Source organism: Zeugodacus cucurbitae, chromosome 2 (genome assembly GCF_028554725.1).
Source record: "Zeugodacus cucurbitae isolate PBARC_wt_2022May chromosome 2, idZeuCucr1.2, whole genome shotgun sequence".
Taxonomy (NCBI): domain Eukaryota; kingdom Metazoa; phylum Arthropoda; class Insecta; order Diptera; family Tephritidae; genus Zeugodacus; species Zeugodacus cucurbitae.
The window spans coordinates 59,814,082-59,835,277 of NC_071667.1; the positions used below are offsets into that span (position 1 = coordinate 59,814,082).

Below are 21,196 nucleotides of genomic sequence, written 5' to 3' on the forward strand. Positions count from 1 at the left end.
AACGGCTAAACCGATTAGTTTCAAATTTTAACACGACCTTCTTAAATATATTTTTTAGTAATTAATCGAAGATTTTTTCTCTCCGATAAATATTTTTTTTTTATAAACAATTTAAGGCCGAAATTTCGGTGAAGAATCGATTTTTTTTTTGAGAAACCTCCATTTTGACAAAAATATATTGTTTATTCCTTCGATTCGATTAATTACTAGATTTAACATTATTTTAACGAAATCTGTTTGGTTTTTTAATTTCGGATGATCCAGTTCCATATAGTGGTCACCCCAAAACGTCTTTTTTGAGACGAGCTCCTGGAGATCAGCTGTAGCTCTTTTTCAAATAAATATTTTTACTAGTACTAAGTCTTAAAATACAGTTAAAAGATGCCATTATATGTGTATAAATTTTTGGATCAATAAATTAAAAAGTTTTCTCAGAAAAAATTCTGGAAAATTTACTTTTTTCGGCCGTCTAACTGTATAAAACCCCTTAAGTATTGACTTAAGCTTAAGCTCTTCGCTGATTAATCAGTATGCTTCGTAATTTCTGAGTGAAATTTTTGTCAAATTTTTGCCAGATCAAGTGAAGACTATGGAATACACGAAGATTTAATGATACACATTTTTTATTTTTTATACAAATTTTTACACTAAATCGTTCCTGAACTCCAGGAAAATTCATTTTTTATTATAAAGGGTTTTTCAATAAGATCGCTGCAAAAGTTAATAAAACAAACACGGTTTGGAATATCAATAAAATTGTTTATTTCTTTGAAAGTACATTTTGTATGGTTGCAGAAGTCCAGAAGATGAATCCAATTTTCGACGGTTTTCAAGCATAAATCGGCTGATACTGCTACAATTTCACGTTCAAGATTCGTACGAAGTCGATCAATTGTCGCTGGTTTGTTGGCATAGACCATAGACTTGACGTTGCCCCACAGGAAATAGTCTTTCGGCATCAAATCGCACGATCGAGGCGATCAATTGACTGGACCATTTCGTGAGATAATACGTTCACCATACTTGGTTTTCAATATATCGATTGTGACATTCGCCGTGTGGCTTGTGGCGCTGTCCTATTGGAACCACATATTGTCCAAGTCCATCATCATAATCAATTCGGGTCAAAAATATTCGGTTATCAAAAAATTCGGTAGCGATTCCCATTCACAGTAACGTGCCGGTCTTGATCAATACGAAAGAAGTACGTCCCAATGACGCTGCCGGCCCATAAACCTCACCAAACCGTATTTTTTTCGGAATGCAATGTTGACTCATGGAGTAGGTGTGTATGGTAGTAAGTAATGAACTTTATTCTTACACAGACTTAGGGGCTTTAGCATTTTATTTTTTCCACAAAAGAAAATTGCTAGGACATTGAAAATATTTTATATTGATTCAAAGCAAAAACAATGCATTAGTGTTTTTAACTATATATGTATGTACTTATATAAAATATTATAAATTTTTTACATAAAAATTCAATTTCAAAATTTTCAGTGACAATTTCGTTAGTTCCTCTGATTTCAACACACTTCTAGCTGAATACATGGATATATGTATATATGTACATGGGCACAAACGCAATGCCATCGTCAAACGATAATTAATTGTTGTGTGAATTTCATTAGTTTCATTTGTTTTTCCTCCATTTATTTAAATTGCTTTTCACTCATATTGCTTTTGTTGCTGTTGTTAGTCCTGCTGCTGCTGCTGCTGCAGTAGTAGTGCTTTTGAAGTGGAATTGTTCGTATTCAAAGCATTTAACGCAACGGCCTTCTGGCGATTTTATTGCCACCATTGAATATTTGCATTTTGCAGGCTTTGTCTGCATATGACATAGTGAAAAAATTGAAATGCGAAAAAAATCGTGAAATTATTTCACAATCTTTCGCACAGAAACACGACGTGCATTCGCGTATGCGCGCGACCACTAAGAAAAACTGTTATCGGAATTGAAATTGGAAATGTGGACGCAATTTGCACCGGCACCTTGTCACAGGTAGACTACATATGTATAATAATAAAAAGAACAAATAAACAAATGTATAATTCGAAAACGGCAATTTTTGTATTTCGAATATTTTCATGGGTATCAGGTAGGGCTTGGGAAATAATTGTTATGAGATGCAGCATCAGAAAATGGTGGATAAAGGTATAAATTTTGACCAAAATTATAAATTTTCTAAATTATTTAGACTACGAAATGTTATTTTAAGGGGCGCACCTAGTGTGACATTTCAAAAAAATCAATTTTTTGGTTCATATTTCGGTAGATTACACCTTTAAAAATAACAAATTAAAATTTCAAATCGATATCTCAAATAGTTTTTGAGTTATAGCAATTTAAAGAGCAGCCGCTCGGTAACAGTGAGTACGATCATTTTATCTTTAAACGCGTTTTTCTCGAAACATCATTTTCCGAATTTGCTGCAGTGATTACTCAAAAACAAATGATCCGATCACTATCGAGTTTTTTTTTACATGTTCTTTACATAGTTCTCCGTACAATGAGCTATCAATTTTTGATCTGATCAAAAAATCGAATTTTGGCAGGCCAAACACGACCAACATTTTGGGTAAAATTCGACTATTTTTTTTTTAAACCGCTATATTGTCAATTTTTGATTTTATCGTAGGTCATTGTACAGACAATATTATCTAGTTTAAGAAGAATGTTTTTTTCACGGAGAAGGCCGGAATCACTGCAGCAGTGAAGGACCTTTTTTCGCACCGTTGGAGATCGACTATAACTCAAAAAATATTTACTTTTTTTCTTCAAAAATTTCACTGTATATTCTTGAAACATTTATAAATATATTTTGAAATAATTGATAAAGTATTTTTTTTTAATAAAATTTCCCAAAAATCACCTTTTTTTAGGCCATTACACTAGGTGTGCCCCTTAATCACTAGAAATTCTTAGACCATATAAAATTCATTCAAAATATTATTAAAAACTAGATTCATCAGTATTCGTGTTGTCTCCGCTTAAAAAAAATAAATTTATGATTTGCACTATAAAGGACTGAAAGAAACTTGCATTCTATAAGATCAAAAATACAATGGATCTCAAAATGCGCTATTCAAATTGTGTGCATCGCATAAGCTTCAAAATGTTGTGCAGCAGTGCTATTCACAAAGTTTGGAAGCCAACTGTTCCAAAAGCAAAGCAGCGCTGCCGGCAGTGCTTTAGTGACGAGCCTTTCGCATTGAAAAGTTAGTTAGTGCGAATGTTAATAGACCATACCTTATTTTGGGTTCCATGTAGCATTCTGTAGCTCACTCCAGTCAGCAGCAATCGTACTCCTAGCGATTGTAAGCACGAAGCACCTTCATACAAGCGTGTATATGTGTCTGTCAGATAGTAAATGCCCTGTCACCAGCACCTTTCTTTAGCTGCGCAGAGCACTCGCTTACCCTACGCGAACTGCTTCGGCAATTGATTTAGTAAAATACAAACTTTGCTTATACAACTTCATTAGAAACACTTTTTACAACAATATTTACAACAACACACTTTATTACTACTAATATTTCATATAAAATGCTTAATTTTAACAATTTTTCACAAATTTATCACGAGCTCGTCGGAAACGTATGCAAACGAATTGAAATGTGGAAGGAAACTGCAAAATGCACAGAGTTGCCTTTGTGTTGAAGAATTTTTCTTTATAGTAGAAATTAAAAATTATGAAATTTCTTTATTTTATGCGTAAAATTAGTATTATTATTTTGTGGTCTCTTAGAATTTTACAAAAAATGTAATAATCACTTTTAGTGAAGAATCATTTGCAGTATTAATTATTTTTAAACCTTCTACCATAGATGGCGCAATATTCGAAAAAAAATATTGAAGGACCAGCAAATAATTAGTGTTGCCCAATTGATTGCAAATTTTATAGCTGGCAGTGTCTTTTCATTTAATTAAAACTAATATTATTAATAAATTATTATGTGTTTTTATTATAAATATATAAATATTCTCTCATAAATTAATTTGAATTAGTTTTAATTTTATTATTAGGTCTTTTCTCAAAACAAAATATAATTTTTTTTAAAATGTTCTTCCTGCATTTTGCTATTTTTGTATTTCGATTACTGTAAACTACTAGTAGTGGTAGTACTATTAATTTAATTATAATTAATATACTAATAAACCAAAGACTTAGCCTGAAATGCAAATCATAAAATTCCGAACATACTGGCAACACTGTTTTCTTCAGTTGCATTGTCCAGTTTCCGTCGCCATTTCAAACGTCCCGCAACAATTTCCGATTGAAGTGTGTAGAATTTAGTGAAAATATTTTAATTTGCAGCAAAAGTTAGAATAATTAAGTTTTTAATGACTGTAAAGTAGTGTTGTGTGTTATCGGGTCTAAATAAGCTAAATATTTAATCGATTCGGAGCTTTTAATAAAAACGTGCGCGATTGGCTCAATGACTGAAACTAGCGCTCCGGAGCGCCGCTGCAAGAAGCCGTGCATGTATGTAAAAACCAATTGGCTAGTGACTTTTCTGGAATTGAGGAGAATGAAATTGAGCTCCGGTTTAAGAGGTGAGTTGTAAGATTACTTAATCTAAAATCATTAGCAAACGCAGTTCTGTACACCCATTTTGATATATAAACGAATACTTGTTTGTAAAATTGTATATAGATATAATTGCAAATATATATGTATTCATACAAATCACCTGAACTCACAGCAACGGCGCTATCTACGACTTGGATTCCCTTGCTGGTGTTAATGTGTACTCTTTATAGTAAATATAATTATAGCAGCGTGTTATATAATATATTCCTATAAATTTAGCTGCATACTTTTGGGCGATCGCAATTTTGTTTGCAGATGGATCGACTACGTGCATAACAGTTTGAGAGCTCATGGTATATGGAGAATTTTAAATGTTTACGATATATAATTTTACGCTATGGTAATTGGAAACAGAAGGACAATTCGAATAAGAACGGTAATTCTACGATTTATTGCAGATTTATATGTTATTGTTGGTATATTTTGAAATTTTTTAACAAAACTTATAATATTTAAAATCGATTGTGCTATATTTTTTAAGTTCAGTCGTAACTACATACAGTTGAACTTCCCTAACTAGAATCACTATAATTCGCAAAAATACTTCGAGTTAGAGAGGCTTCCGAGTTACGGAAGGTAATTTGTGTGAAATTTGACTTATATTGCCAATTCAAGATGTCGAGTTATGGGGAACTTCGAGTTATAGATGTTCGAGTTATAGAAGTTTAACTGTATATGTATGTGCTGTATTCCATGATCGAATCCAATACTTAATATTTACCTTCTTTATTCAGGTTAAAACATTTTTCATCAAAAAAATACACTTTACACGTTCCGAAAGGTTTTGTTATATCGCAAACTTAATTTTTATTTTCATATTATATAATTATCTTTAATTGGCTCTATTAATTGTTGAAAGGAGTATCTTCTCCTGTTTAAATTTTAAAACTTGATATTTTCCGACAAATGTATGTATATATTTTGTAGAGCAAGCTTCGGAGCATACATGTATTACAAGGTATCAAGGCTATCGCTATTTACATGTGTGTCAGAACAAGATCGAAAGGAGTTAAAACCATTGTTCGTTTACACATGAATCATCCAATCTTCCACAATGAGAGAAACACAAAGGCTTCTCTCTAGCTCATCTTCAGTGTCATTATCAATAATGAAGTGAACTTGAGAGCATATTTTTGAAGTTGCTGTAGATTTTCTTTTATTATCTTGTTTTATTAGTTCCTTTTTTGTCAACAAATTATCTGACGCATTTTAAAGTTCTTTGAAATATCGGAATGATATCGCTGTTGAGGTTAGGGACCAAATGAAGAAAAAACCCTTCGACAAAAAATTTCTTTACAATTTGGGCCATGTATTAGGAATGGACCAATATTTATATTCGGCAAGAACTGTCTCAAGAACTATTTCACATTGATAAAACAACAACACTTAAATCTTAAAACTTTTAGAGTCGGTTAGGGGTACCTCGAATATGTAAATACGCCGGTATTAAGGGGCTATGCCAGTGTAACATATGAAAAATTAGGCAATGTTCTTGAATTTTTTAAAAGAAAGTACTCGATCGATTGTTTCGAAGTTTTTTTGCACATAATACGGTATATTTTCAGCTAAATTTCAATTTTTTTTCTACACAAATATTGAAAAAACGGAAACGGAAAAAACGGAATTATATGCTATCTTCGGAGGTGACAGAAAAAAGTTCCACAACTGCTGAAATGAGTTGCTTAAACAAACCAAAATCCAAAAAGGATATTAAAGTTAAATATATTTCCTATACAATGACCTACAATTTTTGAAAAATATCAAATATTGACAAATATTGACGTAGTTCTGAAAAAAATCGTTTTTTAGGTAAAAAAATAGTATTTTTTTAAATGCCAAATTGACAATTTTTAACAACTCAAAAAGATCGTAGACCATTGTATAGTAAACATGGTCAAGAATACTCAGTTAAAATTTGAAGTCGATTGGTCAATGTAGCGTTGATTTATGATGTCAGCAATTTTGAGAAATGTCGTTTCGAGAAAAGAGATTACTATATATTGTGTTTCCGCTCTGAAGGTTTAAGGGAACATAAAATATGTTCAAATTATCTTTAAACGAGCAGCCTGCTAGAAGTATATTTTGTTGCAGTTGACAATTATCAGTAGAAGATACAAAATGTCTTAATTCTTATCTCTTATTTGCAAGCCTTAACGAAACAATAATACAATAGCCACTAGTCATAGAAACAGGCTCATTAGAATTAGTAAATATATATGTATCTAGTTGTTATTATTGTGAACAAAATGGGGAATGGAAAATAATCCAATCCCCGATTTATGTGATTACTGCATGAAATAATACCCAAAAGAAAGCAGAATAAACAAAAATCTTTGCCAAAAGTATATAGCAACGAATGAGTAAGTAGTTAAGCCTTTGCATAATTATTTTATTAGGCTAATTATTAACAATGAATGCCCGAGCATTAGCACCCGGTTGGCAGGCCTATACGCTGTAGCTACATATGTACTCCACTTCATAGAATAACGGTGCTAGGCCTCACATGCGCTTAATTGAGAGTGTATATTTACCATGTGTGTGCTTGTCGTGCTGCCAAGCTACTTCTACTTGTTGATAGCGTTAATACCATACGGCTGCTTGGTGCGAACTTAATACCCATTGCATACGGCGGGTCTTAGGGACAACAATACTTTCTTATGCCACACCATTTAGCCTAACGCATAAATTTCTTAAGCTCAAACAATTAGCAGGCTTACAGCTATACGAAGAATTCACAGCGAGGACTGGAGAGTAAGCCCTTACGAACGAGAAAAGGAGAATTATCAAAATAAATACGCAAGCGACACAAAGCGTAAATGCTGTTGGCAAGATATGAAAATAAATACGTGGTAAGAAAAGGACAAAAAGTGAAACAACAACAAAGCCAACAAAAACAGCCTGCATTTCCACTGATATACGCGTTCGTTAGTTATGCCACTGTCAATTCGATTCGTCGCACCATTCTGTTGACTGTAGCCATATATTTGCCTGTTGTTGTTTTTGTGCATATTGTTATTGTTATAGCTGTTGATATTATAATGAGTATTTGCTTTGTGCGCTGTGTTGGCTTGTGCTTGCGCTTGTGCTTGGGTCGAGCTGTTTGTGTTTCTTTAATGAATTTAATCGTGCGCATAATAAACCAAGCCAAGCTACAAATCCCCGCAGTTGACCGTACTACAACAACAACACAAGCCACCAACCATCGGCCAATAACAACAATAACAATAGTTGTAGTAATTTGCTAGCGGCAACAACAACAACAATAGTGTCATTATAAGAAGCACCGTTCATTGGGCGAGCGAGTTTCTATTTGCTTTTGTGGCCGCTTTAGCTGTTGTCCTTGCTGCGCTTATTGTCGCTGCTTGCTGCCGCTGCTGCGGTTGTGGCCAGTCGCTGGTCAGCGATAAGCGCGTGATTTATTATTGACAACAACAATATGTTGGCAATTTATTTCAAGCAATTATTTTAATTTGACTTTTCACATAGCGTTTGCCAGCGCTTAACAGTTATCACACACGTTATTTTACTATTTTATTTTTTTATTTTTGTTGTTGGCCTTTTGGTTGCTTGCGGTGATTTTGTTGCATTGCTTTTAAAGCTGATCCTTGTTTGAATCCTTACTTTTCTAGTAATAAATTTGTATCGAGCCGTTGGCTGCGAATCGTTTGACAAAGCACAGTATATGCCGTTACAAAGCAATGATTTCCGCGTTGCAAGCGTTTCGGAAATATATGCACAAATCGAATTAAGAATGCAAACTCTTCGTTGAAATGTCTTTGCATTTTGCGTTTGTGATTTCAACGTTCATAAAAGTCTGGCAAATTAACCTTCGTAACCGGAAATGTGGAAGAAATACTGCGTTGAAGTGAGCAAAGTGAAAAGAATTTGCCACCGGCAAGTGCTCTTCTTTTGCGTTGAAAATTGTGGAATTTTTGAAACTAAATTGGATTGACGAAAGAATGGAGTTAAAGTAATGTGAATATAGTTTGAGAAAAGATGAAGTCAACAAAGGTTGTCTTAAGAAAAATAAGAACTGTAGATTTCATAAAAAAGAAAATTATTATAAAATATGATACAAGTATAAAATGAATAAATCTTTGTAGTTGAGTAAGCAATTTGAAGTAGGCAATTAATTAACCCCACCAAGAATTTAAGAAGAATTACGGAAAGAATATTTATCATTATTATTATAAAGGGGTTTTCAAAAGCCGATACAGATAGCAAACGACACCATATTTTTCCCCTCTCTTTTAACATTTTTCTTCAGTAATGTTTGCCATTTCATCATTGAAAGATATGCGATCTAACAACGAGTCGAAATCATTAAAATTTACTACCTAAATTCGGATTGAGTGGCCTCATCTTTAAGAACGCTACGTCCAATTTATGGTCGTCATAATCGTCCTGTCAGCACAACAATTTGATGTCTAGTGGAAATATTCCCATGCGAGTAAGACAAAGAAGTACCCGTAGTGTCGAGAATATTTTTGCCGCTAGCGCATCAATTGAGGAACAATCAAATCAGTCTTTCACACGTCGTTCTCAAGCGTTGGGCGTCTCTGTGATGTCGTTGTGGCGAATTTTGCGAAAAGATCTTGGCCTACATCCTTACAAGATCAAATTGACGCAAGAACTGAAGTCGCTTGACCATCAGAATCGTCGTATGTTCGTGTATTGGGCTGTGGGCAACAACTTGATAATGATCTGAACTTTTTATCGGAAAATCATCTTCAGCGATGTGGCTGATTTCTGGCTTAATGGCAGAAATCTACATGTACTGCATGAGTCATCATTGCATCTCGAAAAAATTGCGATTTGGTGCGGTTTATGGGCCGGCGGCGTCATTTGGCCGTACTTCTTCCGTGATGTTCAAGACCGGCACGTTACTGTGAATGGGAATCGCTACCGCTCAATGATAACTGAATATTCTTGCTCGAATTTGATGATATGGACTTGGAAAATGTGTGGTTCCAATAGGATGGCACCACAAGCCACACAGCGAATGTCACAATCGAATTATTGAAAACCAAGTTTGGTAAATGTGTTATCACGAAATGGTCCAGTCAATTGGCCGCCTCGGTCATGCGATTTGACGACGTTAAACTATTTTTTTTTCTGGGGCTATGTCAAGTCTATGGTCCATGCCAACAAGGATTGATGAACTTCGTACGAATATCGAACGTGAAATTGCAGCAGTATCGGCCAATTTATGCTTGAAAATCATCGTAAATTGGGTTCCGCGTCTGCAAAAAAATCGAGTTCCATACATAATAGCATCGAATGTACTTTCACAGTAATAAACAATTTCATTCATATCTCAAACCGTTTTTGTTTTATTTAAAAAACCCTTTAGTATTTACAAAAACCAAAATTATTAATCTTATTAATGTGGTATACAATTTAAGATTTCTTATTACATACCTGTTTATCATTCATGATCTCCAAAAAAAAAAAACATTTCTCCACATTTTTTTTAATTATTAAATTTTTTAAGAAAATTTGTATATTTACTATGATCGCTCTGTTGCTTGCAGTATTGTCTTCTGAGATTTTAATACCAAAGACTTCACTTCACTTCACAGTACTTCGTCGAAAAATGCATCTGAATTTTTTCTGCATCTTTCATCATCTGAAAAAATAAATTCTCTATAACAATGCCTTATTGCCGTCTTCAACTTGAATGTCAATAAGGTAGATATTATCTTCAGGGTGATATTGAATGTTCTATAGTGGTATCATAATTATTATTGAAATTTGCTTGTTGGCTGTTAAAAAAACATGTTTATAACTTTTATTTATTTTTAAGTTATTCCTTCTATTAAAAAATGTACATTATTTAACCAAAAAATGGTTTCGGTCGTAGTGTGCTTTACCAATTTTATGGAATTGGGTTCCAACGTAATTTCCCATCAACAAAATTTGAACACTCGTTGTAATTTACCAAGAAAAACTTTCACAAAACGTCCTTTAACAGTTGGGAAGCGGTTTGAAACTAGTAGGATCCTCTACATGTCAGATGACATCAAGAAGATATATATATACATATATAGATTCTAATAAATAATTTATTATTTGAAGAATCACGAGATTATCTTGTTGAAATTACCTTTAATTTATTAATTTCTTATTATTCAAGAGCCTTTTTGTAACATGAGCATTTTATAGCTGAAGAAACTTTTTAGTGCTAATGAGGCCCATGGATCTCAACTGATTTATAGTATACTTAATATATAAATTTTTGGTACAGCAACCAATAAAATATGTTTGCTAACGCTAGTGGTTTAAATTAAGAATATATGAAGTTATGGTTCACAGAATTTAAAATCTTCTGCTATCGTATTAAGGAGTATTATCTGAATCTTATTTAATGCCTTCAATGCTCAGTATCTGATAAGAAAATGTCTTAAATGGAGTTCACTACAGTGTTCATTGAAGGAAGGTAGTCATGAAAACTGGCAGAAAATTCGAATATGGATCAAATGTTGCAAATACCATTTTAAGTCTTATTTCGAAAATCTTTCTGGAAGAGAATGAATTCTTCCCGAACACAAATTTAATATATTTAAATATTTCCTTTTTCCATGCGAAGTCAGATATATTATAAATAAAATTCACTATAAAGCTGGAACTGTAAAGGGATTCTCAGGTCTTATGATTTTCAAAACTTATTCAACTTAAGAGAATGATAGCTGAATGAAGCGCTGACTGTAAAACCGAAAAACTGTTTAAGTCTTTAAAGTTTGTATACTAAAGTACACCTTAAGTGCTCTGGCAGATCTTAAAGTGCGAACTTAACTTTTCTCGACTACCATGCACTACTTGCTTATACTTATACTGTATACTCATGTGTACACATGCAACTCTGCTTGCAATGAAATGTTTAAATATTTCTTTGTTGCATATTTATCGGCGTTAACGGAAATGAATGCAGCAACGAGTCAATTCATTGCAGACGCTTGATTTATATTGATGAGCATTTTCAGAGTGTCGCAGTGGCAATAAAACGAACCAAATCAACAGTGAGTTGCACGCATGTGTATGTTGTAAGTGAGTTGGTGTGTGTGTGCTTATGAGTATAATAAAATATTGCAATCGAAGTATGGCAACGCCATATACACTGCAAGTTTGTGCCGAAAATAGTATAAAAGAAACGCGCTGCGTAAGAAATTAAAGGAAAGCAGTTGAAAAGAAATTTGTTTTTGTATTTTTATATTTGTACGCATAAATACTGAAAGAACACACATTTGTGTATAGCGATATAAACCAGCCTTGTTGGAAAGCTTGTACATTTTTGAGTGGACTTAAATATTGAAACTGTATGCTTTAAAGTAGGGTAGGTGACTTTTATTTGGAGGTGAAGATCATCATTATTCGTTGGTGTTTGAGTTCGAAATCTCGATCGGCAGTGATATTTGGAAAGCTTTCATAAGTTAATATTGACTCTGAGAGCTTTTGTTGCAATTAAAGCTTTTTCGTAAATACTTCACAGTCTTCGCTTAAAAAATTGGGTATGCTTAGAGAAGAGTATTTCGAAAGCTTTCATTAGTTAATATGGCTTTGGGAGCTTTCGTGCCAAGGAAAGCTTTTCTAAAATATTCCACAGCTTTCATGTGTGCTTAAAACCTTCTGTATGGTTAGAGGAGAGTACTTAAATTTTTATCAGTTATAATTTATTACTATATTAAACTAAAATTTTTTATCTTCGACTCTATGAATTTAAAGAGCTTAAAGCTCATGTCAGTGACAATTATTTTTTGTGAGCATTTCTTGATGAAAAAAAGCTGTCTGCAGAGGCTGGGAGAGTCTTGAAATTTTTTAGAATTTTTGAGCTGGCTCTTAGACATACCAAAGCTTTGTACTTCGAGAGCTTAAAGCTCTAAATAAATAATAATGTCTTTTGAAGTCATATAAACAAAGCTTCTGTCAGTAAAACACATCCGAATATTTTTCTACAGAGTTGCCACATACACATAAACTTATAAGTATATCTCCGCATAAATTATGTATTTCCCCCACTATGGCAAGCATTTACACTACAATTGTTTGCTCTTCGCTGCATACGGCATTGGCGTTTATTGAGAAATATTTGCTTGCCAACAGTAAAGGAGAAATATTGCATACTTTACGGAAATTAACCACAATTCATGTAGCAGGCGCGCAGGCGAAGGCGCCTTAATATATGCTTTGACGGCAAAGAAGAAAAGCTGTATAAAAAATTAATACATACATATTTATGAATGTGTGAAAATATTTATTTTAATGAACAGCTGGAATTTCATGTACGCAAAAAAAAAATATTGCATATTTTCAGGCGCTGACACTGAGTTTAGTAAAAAAACTTGATATTTTATGTATGCAACAGTTAGCAAGGCTAAAATAAATTAATTTTTAATGCTAGAAATCTGTGGCAAGTTTCATAAAAATTGCGCATAAATTGATTTGCCAGCTTTTTGTGCACATTTTAGAACACAATTTTTCTTTCTTGAATATTATGAAAGTTTTAAAGGCGCATATTTTAGAGTTTTCACACAAGCCAATTTGCCGTTTGGCATTTATTTACTACGATTTCCGCAAGCTTCTGCTACTTGCTATATAAACTTAATATTTCTGGCGCATTTTACGCCAACTTGCAGCAAATTATTTTTCTTATTCCCGCTGCGTAAATTTTTCGGTCAAATTCTTTATTAACTATTAACGAAGCAGCACGCTAAACACAGGCACACACACATACATACACACGCTTGGCCGCCCATTTGTTGGCACAAATTAACTTCTTACACGTGTCTACACTGTGTGGGGGGCCGTTTTGGGGGAGGATGTGCGTGTGTGTGGTGTGTAAAAAAGGTAGCAAATCGCAGCTGGAAGCTAACGATGCTTAATATAAACAAATTTCTGCTGCTTTCTAAAAGTTAAAGAAACACACACACACACACCCTCGCACGCGAGAAGAAAACAATTTCTATGCAAAAACTTTTGTAGCCACCACCATACAACTGCGCCCGCGGCCAAAGGGGTGGCCAGATAATAAAAAATATTAAAAAGTATGAAAAATCTGCAGCCTTGTAGCAGCCACCACGAAATTGTTTTCTTTTGGCTTAAACAAACTGACACTGTTGCATAAAGTTTATTTAGACTTTTATTTTATGAGACCACCGTGGCCCAGCACAAACGCACTTCAGCAACACGCACACGCACACACACTCTCTCTCATATAAAAAGTGTTCTTGTTGCCCCGGACCAACGCAGCTGTGCTCTTTTTTCGTTGACTCGCTTCTCCAGCTTGTCTTTGCCCCTACCGCAAAGTAGCTACGCTGCCACTTAGAAAGTAGAATTGACGCTTAGTCTTAGCAAGTAGCTGCTTTTAACTTCATACTGTAGCGTTGTCTTTGTTTGGGGCGTGGATAGATTTTCTACGCATTTTGCTATTGTTGTAGTTTCGTTGCATTTGCTGTGGGACCTTTTAGCCAATTTTTCAACAAATCTCATGGGGTTGTTCGCAGCGCAAAGTAACTCGTGCAACAACAAAGTGTAGCTACACAACTAAAGCAAAGACAAGTGATAAGCCAAAGCAATGGCGCGAGTGCCAACGCATCAACATTTGAAATCAACTGGGAGTTGGTGTAGCTCTAAGTACATACATATATGCGTGCGTGCCAAAGTAGTTCGGTCTGATAACCTTAATTTCATATGCAACCTAGAGCTCTAATTTGCAACAAAGGTGTCTTTGGAGAATTTCTTTATAAAATCAACGCATTCTCATAGAAAGTAACCTGAGTTCTGTATTTTGTGTACTTTGTACCCGTTGCATATTAGAGAAACCTAATTGGTGGCTATTAATTATACTTGAGAAACTGAATTCGTGGAACTTGTGCGAGAAGTTGTGTTGAAAAATCTTACAAAAAGAGAGCTTCTAATGATAGCTATTAATTTTTATACTCTCGCAACAAATGTTGCTAACGAGAGTATTATAGTTTTGTTCGCATAATGGTTGTTTGTAACACCCAAAACTAAACGAGTTAGATATAGGGTTATATATACCAAAGTGATCAGGGTGACGAGTAGATTTGAAATCCGGATGTCTGTCCGTCCGTCCGTCTGTCCGTATGTGCAAGCTTTAACTTGAGTAAAAATTAACATATCTTGACGAAACTTGGCACAAATATTCCTTGGCACCATAAGAAGATCAAGTTCGAAAATGGGCAGAATCGGACCATTGCCACGCCCACAAAATGGCGAAAACCAAAAGTACATCAAGTGTCACAACTAAGCCATAAATGAAGATATAAAAATTTGGAATAAAGGATCGCACTAGGAAGGGGCATATTTGGATGTAATTTTTTTATAGAAGTGGGCGGGGCCCCGCCCACAAATCGGTTATTTGTATTTAACTCGCAAACTAATAAAGCTATATAAACCAAACTTTCTGCAGTCAGTTCTCTTACATACCCCACCACACACCATGAAAATAGTTGAAATCAGATAATAACCACGCCCAACTCCCATACAAAGGTTAGGTTGAAAATGACTAAAAGTGGGTTAACTAACTAACGAAAAACGTCAGAAACACCAAATTTGACATAAGAAATAGCAGAGGGGAGCTGTACTCATATTTTTTTACAAAATGGAAAATGGGCGTGGCATCGCCCACTTATGGGTCAAAAACCAGATCTCAGAAACTACTCGACCGATTCGAATGAAATTCCGTATATAATATTTTCTTGACACCCTGATAACACGGACAAAAAATGGGCGAAATCGGTTCACAACCACTACTACTTTCCTTATAACTCAATTTTGAAATCCTTCTTATTCCTTCACTTTATAATGTAAACATAAGGAACCAATGAAGATAACGGAATAAAACTTTACACAATTGGTGCATATCATCTCTGGCTTCACTTGTGAAAAAATTGTCGAAAGCGGGCCATAACTTTTCAAGGCCCTAGATATCGAACATGTTGAACTCAGCGCCTAAGGATAAATTTTAACCGAAAATATGGGTAAATCTCTCAGATATCTCAATTTAATTCAGAGGAAATTGTTTTCTTCTAATAGTGTGTCTCTGTTCCAAAAATTATTAAAATCGGGTCATAACATTTCCATATAGCTCATTGTAGGTTTTTCAAAAGTATCTTCTCCTAGCTCCCATAAAATATTTCAAATAAAAACTAAGAAATAAAATATATACAAATTAAATATGTTTGTAAAAATATATATAAACTATATATAACATAAAAAAATAAAATTATAAATTTTAACTAACGCTTAGATCCATTATCCATCAATCCATATCGTAGTCTTCTGTTATTTCAACTGCCTCCGCTAGTCAATTGATAGGCATATGAGTCACACCATAAATGGCGCGTATATTCTCCAGTTGTGAACCATTAAAACCGTGGCGTAGAAGGTACTGCTGTGCCTTTTGCAATTTGGAAGTCAAATCCGTGAGTGTTTTCTTCGTAGCCGCCACTCTCTCCGTTAGAAACGCGTTGCGATGCTGCAATGTGGCCTTTCTCAACTTATTGTTGATGCGCGATTTGCGACAAGAAGCGGCACGTTGCTCACGTAGCAGCGCTGCGGCACTGTCCACCGGCTCGCCATGCGCAGATTTCGTAGACATCTCTTCGAGGCCACTGCTGCTGGGCGAGTGTGTGCGACTACCGATCTCCACAGGATGCTGCTCGAGTTGCTGGGCTATGAACATTTGTTGCTCTTCCATGAGTTTGCTTTGTTGGCGTCGCATTTCGGCGGTGATGAAATTGTCAATGGTCTTCTTGCGTATTCCTTGTTCATTTGAAGACATCTTTCGCAGTGCGTCGGGCGTTTGGAAGACCAGGGGTGCATTTGTTAGTTTTCCGCGTACTGAGAGTGATCTGACCGATTTATCTGTGTTCTTTTCAGACATTTTCTTCCGATAGGTGTGTGTGTGAGTGTGTGGTGATTGAAATTTTGAAATGTTTTGGCTGAGATAATGCTGCTCCTCGAGTTCTGTCCACTAACTGATTGCTGTGACTGCATCTTTCGAACCATTTATACTTTTTTCGATCAGCGTTTTTGGCGGCTGTTGTTGTAGTTTGTTGTTTTTTTTTTTGTTTTTGTGTGAAAGTGTCATGCTGTGTTTGTTGTGCTCATTTTAGTTTTCACATTTGTTCTTGTTTGTCAAAAGGTTGTTTTTGTTTGTGAAGGAGTCATGCTGTTTATGTTGTGATCATCTTTTTGGTTATTTACACATTTGTTGTTTTTGTTATTTAATAGCCATGACAATATCATTTCGTATCTACTACTGTGACTGTAAGTCTTATAAATGTTTTGGTACAAATCCTTACTCGCATGCATGTACGTAACATAAATCAAGAAAATATTTTTGTTTAGAAGAATCTTTGTAGGAAAAATATACAATACACTTATTCTTTTTATTAACACATGAAAAACACTGAACATGAATTGTCTTTAGTAGCTTGTTTTGACGGTACAACAACATCACATTCTTTCATTTTATTTAAAACAAGAAAGGAAGTGCTAAATTCGGGTGCAACCAAATATTTTAGATCGATTTCACTAATTTTCACCACCAAGATTCATATATCCAAGAATCGTTCACTTAATTTGCTAAGATATATCATATATTAACCGATATTTATGGCGAAAAACCCACCAGATATTTGAAAAAACTAATATTAGGTGTTTGGAAGCCATTTTTGGCACATTTTTTGAAGAATAATATTCCCTCTGAATTTCTATAAAATAACCGAGACATTTAACGATATTTTCGGTAAAGAATTATCCATTAGGCACTGAGGTCCTCATGTTCGATATCTGGAGCCTTGTAAAGCAATAGTTCGATTTCGACAATTTTTAGATGCGCGATGCCACGCATTCAATGATATATCTGTGCCAAGTTATATTCCGATATCTTCATTGGTTCTTGATTTATATATTGTAAAATGGACGTTTGTGATGGCATTAAGATAAATTACATCTATCCGTAACATTAGGGTGTCAAGAAAACATTCTGTCCCAAATTTGGTTGAAATTGGTCGAGCAGTTCTTCAGATATAAAGTGGGCGACACTACACCTCTTTTAATTTTGTATACTAGTGTTATTAAGGGCTTAATTATAGCATTTTACAGCTTTTTGGCTAACGCCATTTTGTGGGCATGGCAATGGTTCGATTTCGCTCTATCTACCAAGTACCAAGTTTAATCAAGATACCTCAATGTTTATTCAATTTATTGCTTGCACGGACAGACATCCGGATTTCAACTTTACTCATCGTCCTGATCATTTTGAAATATCTCTATATCTCCTATAGTCTCCTTCAGTTTTATGTGAACAAACTTGTTGCGAGTTGGAATCGGACTATACTTTCAAGCATACCGAATATAAGTAACTCCGAAGTTACAGCTGACTTTATACCGATTTTATATCTTATATACCGCTCAGATATCTCATTTGAATCCAGTGTTTCTTCATATTTTTTCGATGTGATGTTGCCGAATAATATTCTCAAATATTATATATATATGATTTGGCCCAGTTCGTCGTCTTGATCTAGCTCTAGTCCTCATATACATAATTTTCCAGACCTTCTGCTAGCCCAATATACCCAAGAAGATGATTTTTGTGCTTCCCGTTTACTTTATATCGATATATAGTCCTAATGTGTGGCATTTTAGAGAAGTTTACTAAAATAATAATAATAAAAAAATATATGAAAAGGGGCCAGATCTTAGTTTAACCCTTTATACCAAGTTTAATGATTTTTTATTGACTTTATGCCGTATATTTTGATGTTTACTTTAAGGGCATTATGTGCACTTGTTATATTAGAAATAATGTAGTTTGGTGTTAAACATTTAATAAATCGATTCATGCATTATAATTTCCTGTCTATTTTAATGATTTTGACATTCTAGTTAACATGGATACGGGATGGTCTCTTATTTCCATGCATTTTCATTCGTTCACATGGCGAGAGTATATGGGTATAATTTTCGGCTGCATCCGAACATAATGTTTCCTTACTTGTTTGTCAGCGAGTTGTTTTTGTGTGCAGGTGTCATGCTGTTTGTTGTGTTTACATTTTGACTGTTTTCACATTTATTTTCTTTTGTCACAAGGTCAGTGAGGGACAAGGTGTACTTTGAAATGTTCATTTCATAATTTGGATTTGCTATTTGGTGTGTAGTTTGTGTACGCATGCTTACTAAAATTTATTTATTTACCTAACATAAATCAAAAACATATTTGTGTACTAAATCTTCATACGAACTATTATATGATTTCTCATTTCATTTTCAAAAATGGTGTACAACTTTGCTTCCGCCGTTTTTTTGTACATTTTAGGCTTTATTGTATAAAAACGGTTACAAAAATGTTATTCAAAATATTGGCCGTCGCTAGCTACTACTTTTGACCATCTTTCTGGCAGCATATGTATTCCGTGACGAAAGAACTCCTCATCTTTCGAGTCGTTCCAAGTATCAATCCAATTTTTGACTTCTTCATATGAACTGAAGTGCTCGTTAGCTAGACCATCGTGTGCCATCGATCGGAACAAGTGGTAGTCAGATGGTGCAACGTCTGGCGTCTCCAAATATTTTTTGACCCCTTTTGCGACGTGAGGCCGAGCATTGTCATGCTGGAGAATGACTTTATCGTGTCTTTCCTCGTACTGTGCCCGTTTTTCTTTTAGTGCTCGGCTCCAAGGCATCAATTGCGTTCGGTATCGATTTCCTGTGATGGTTCCACTTGGCTTTTGTAGTTTATAATATATCACCCCCAGCTGGTCCCACCAAATGCAGAGCATGAACTTGGCGCCGTGAATGTTCGGTTTTGCCCTCGACGTGAAGGCATGTCCAGGCTTTCCCCATGACTTTCTTCGCTTAGAATTATCGTAGTGGACCCATTTTTCGTCGCCAGTTACAAGGCGATGCAAAAATCCCTTTCGGTTGTGCCTTTGAAGCAGCTATTCACATGCAAAGAAGCGCCGTTCGACATCTCTTGGTTTCAAGTCGTAAGTAACCCAGTTTTCTTGTTTCTGAATCATCCCCATTGCTTTGAGGCGTTTTGATACGGCTTGCTGTGTACTTGTAACGGTTCGGCCAATTCCTCTTGGTTTGAAACGCATCTTGGTCGAGTAATACTTCCAATTCAGCATCTTCGAAAATCTTCTCCCTTCCACCACCATGCCGGTCCTCGACTTCATAATTACTATTCTTAAAACGTTGAAACCATTCGGGATATGTTCTTTAATTTACGACAGCCTCACCGTACGTATCCGAAAGCATTCGATGAGCCTCAGCCGTACTTTTCTTGGAATTAAAAAATAATAGCAAAATTTCCCGCAAATGTCGAGAATTCGGCTCAAAAAGTGACATTTTCAGTTGAGAATATGTTTGGGAATCATTTGTTGGGTTAATGTTGACACAAATGTCCAAGATAGATATAAAACGATTTAATCGATTTAATCGACCAGTGCTTGAACCTAGAGACATCTAATGGAAAACGGTAGACCTATAATTTTTTAGTGCCGTATGTCATGATAAGAACCTTATGTTAAATGTCGGTTAGAGAATGAGGTACATACTGCTTAATCAGCTTAGTTATATGACAATCTAAAAACATGCCTCAATATTAAGATCTTGTATTAGTCAAGTTCCGAACCAAATCTTTTTATTCGAACAAATTCAAGAACGATTTTTAATGTACAATAATTAACTCAAATCTATAAAATTCTAATTCTTTTTAGACTTTAACTCAGATTTATAAAAATCTAGTTATTTTAAAGACTTTAGTTTAAACTCGTCTGTGAAAAAACTTCTTCAGACTATATCTGCTACTCAGATCGACTTAACAATAATCTAGAGAAGTTGTAGAATTTAATAAGACAATAAAAATAGTTTTTTGAAGTCGTGAAACTCATGTAAGCACTTAAGAATGATGGGTAATACAGAGCTCATATAAGTGATAAAATCATTGAATGAAAAATTTCATTTAGACTAAGGATGGTATTATAATACAAAAGATTTTTCTCCGGAATTATTAGACGAAATTTCTGAAAGAGTTAGAACATCGAGACCAAATTTCTCTATTAATTAACAGTTAAAAACACAGAGATATCGAGCTATACACAGGCATCTTTTCACGGTACGCCTCCAAGTTCGACTTATATCAAAGCCATGAAGTTTAGTTCTCTCAGATATATAACTTTCTAATAGCCTTTTCACACAGCTAAATTAATTGATCAAATTAAAATTTTGATTGAGAAACCAGGTTTTGCACTTCACACACTTTCATAAGGAGTTGGAATAGCTGATTGTTGTTTTTAGCAGCGACATCTACCGTCATGTAGCATGAACAACAACTCGCAGACAAAGAACGTATATATTTATAATTACAAATACGGTCTTTGTCGCAGAGTTGCATTTTATTTTCAAGTTGATTAAAATTCAATTAAAAGTTAATGAAGAAATTTGAGATTTTTATTTTGTATGGTAAATCGATCCTAATCAACATTTTAATCGAGCAGATGCCGGTTAATTGCTCAATTAGCTGCTGTGTGAAAAGGCTATAAGGCCACAAACTGATTTGTGAAGAT

General features: G+C 34.6%; 1 protein-coding gene across 1 annotated transcript; it reads right to left on the reverse strand.

The window, feature by feature from the left end:
- Positions 1-15,855: 15,855 nt before the first annotated feature.
- LOC105215839 (protein sisterless A) lies at positions 15,856-16,751 on the reverse strand. Its single transcript, XM_011189999.2, has one exon. The coding sequence runs from the start codon at positions 16,498-16,500 to the stop codon at positions 15,922-15,924; it is 579 nt and encodes a 192-aa protein (XP_011188301.2). The 5' UTR covers positions 16,501-16,751; the 3' UTR covers positions 15,856-15,921.
- Positions 16,752-21,196: the final 4,445 nt, after the last annotated feature.

What these genes read in the sequence shown, in the direction of transcription:
- LOC105215839 (XM_011189999.2), bottom strand. Translation starts at nt 16,500, where the DNA reads ATGTCTGAAAAGAACACAGATAAATCGGTCAGATCACTCTCAGTACGC.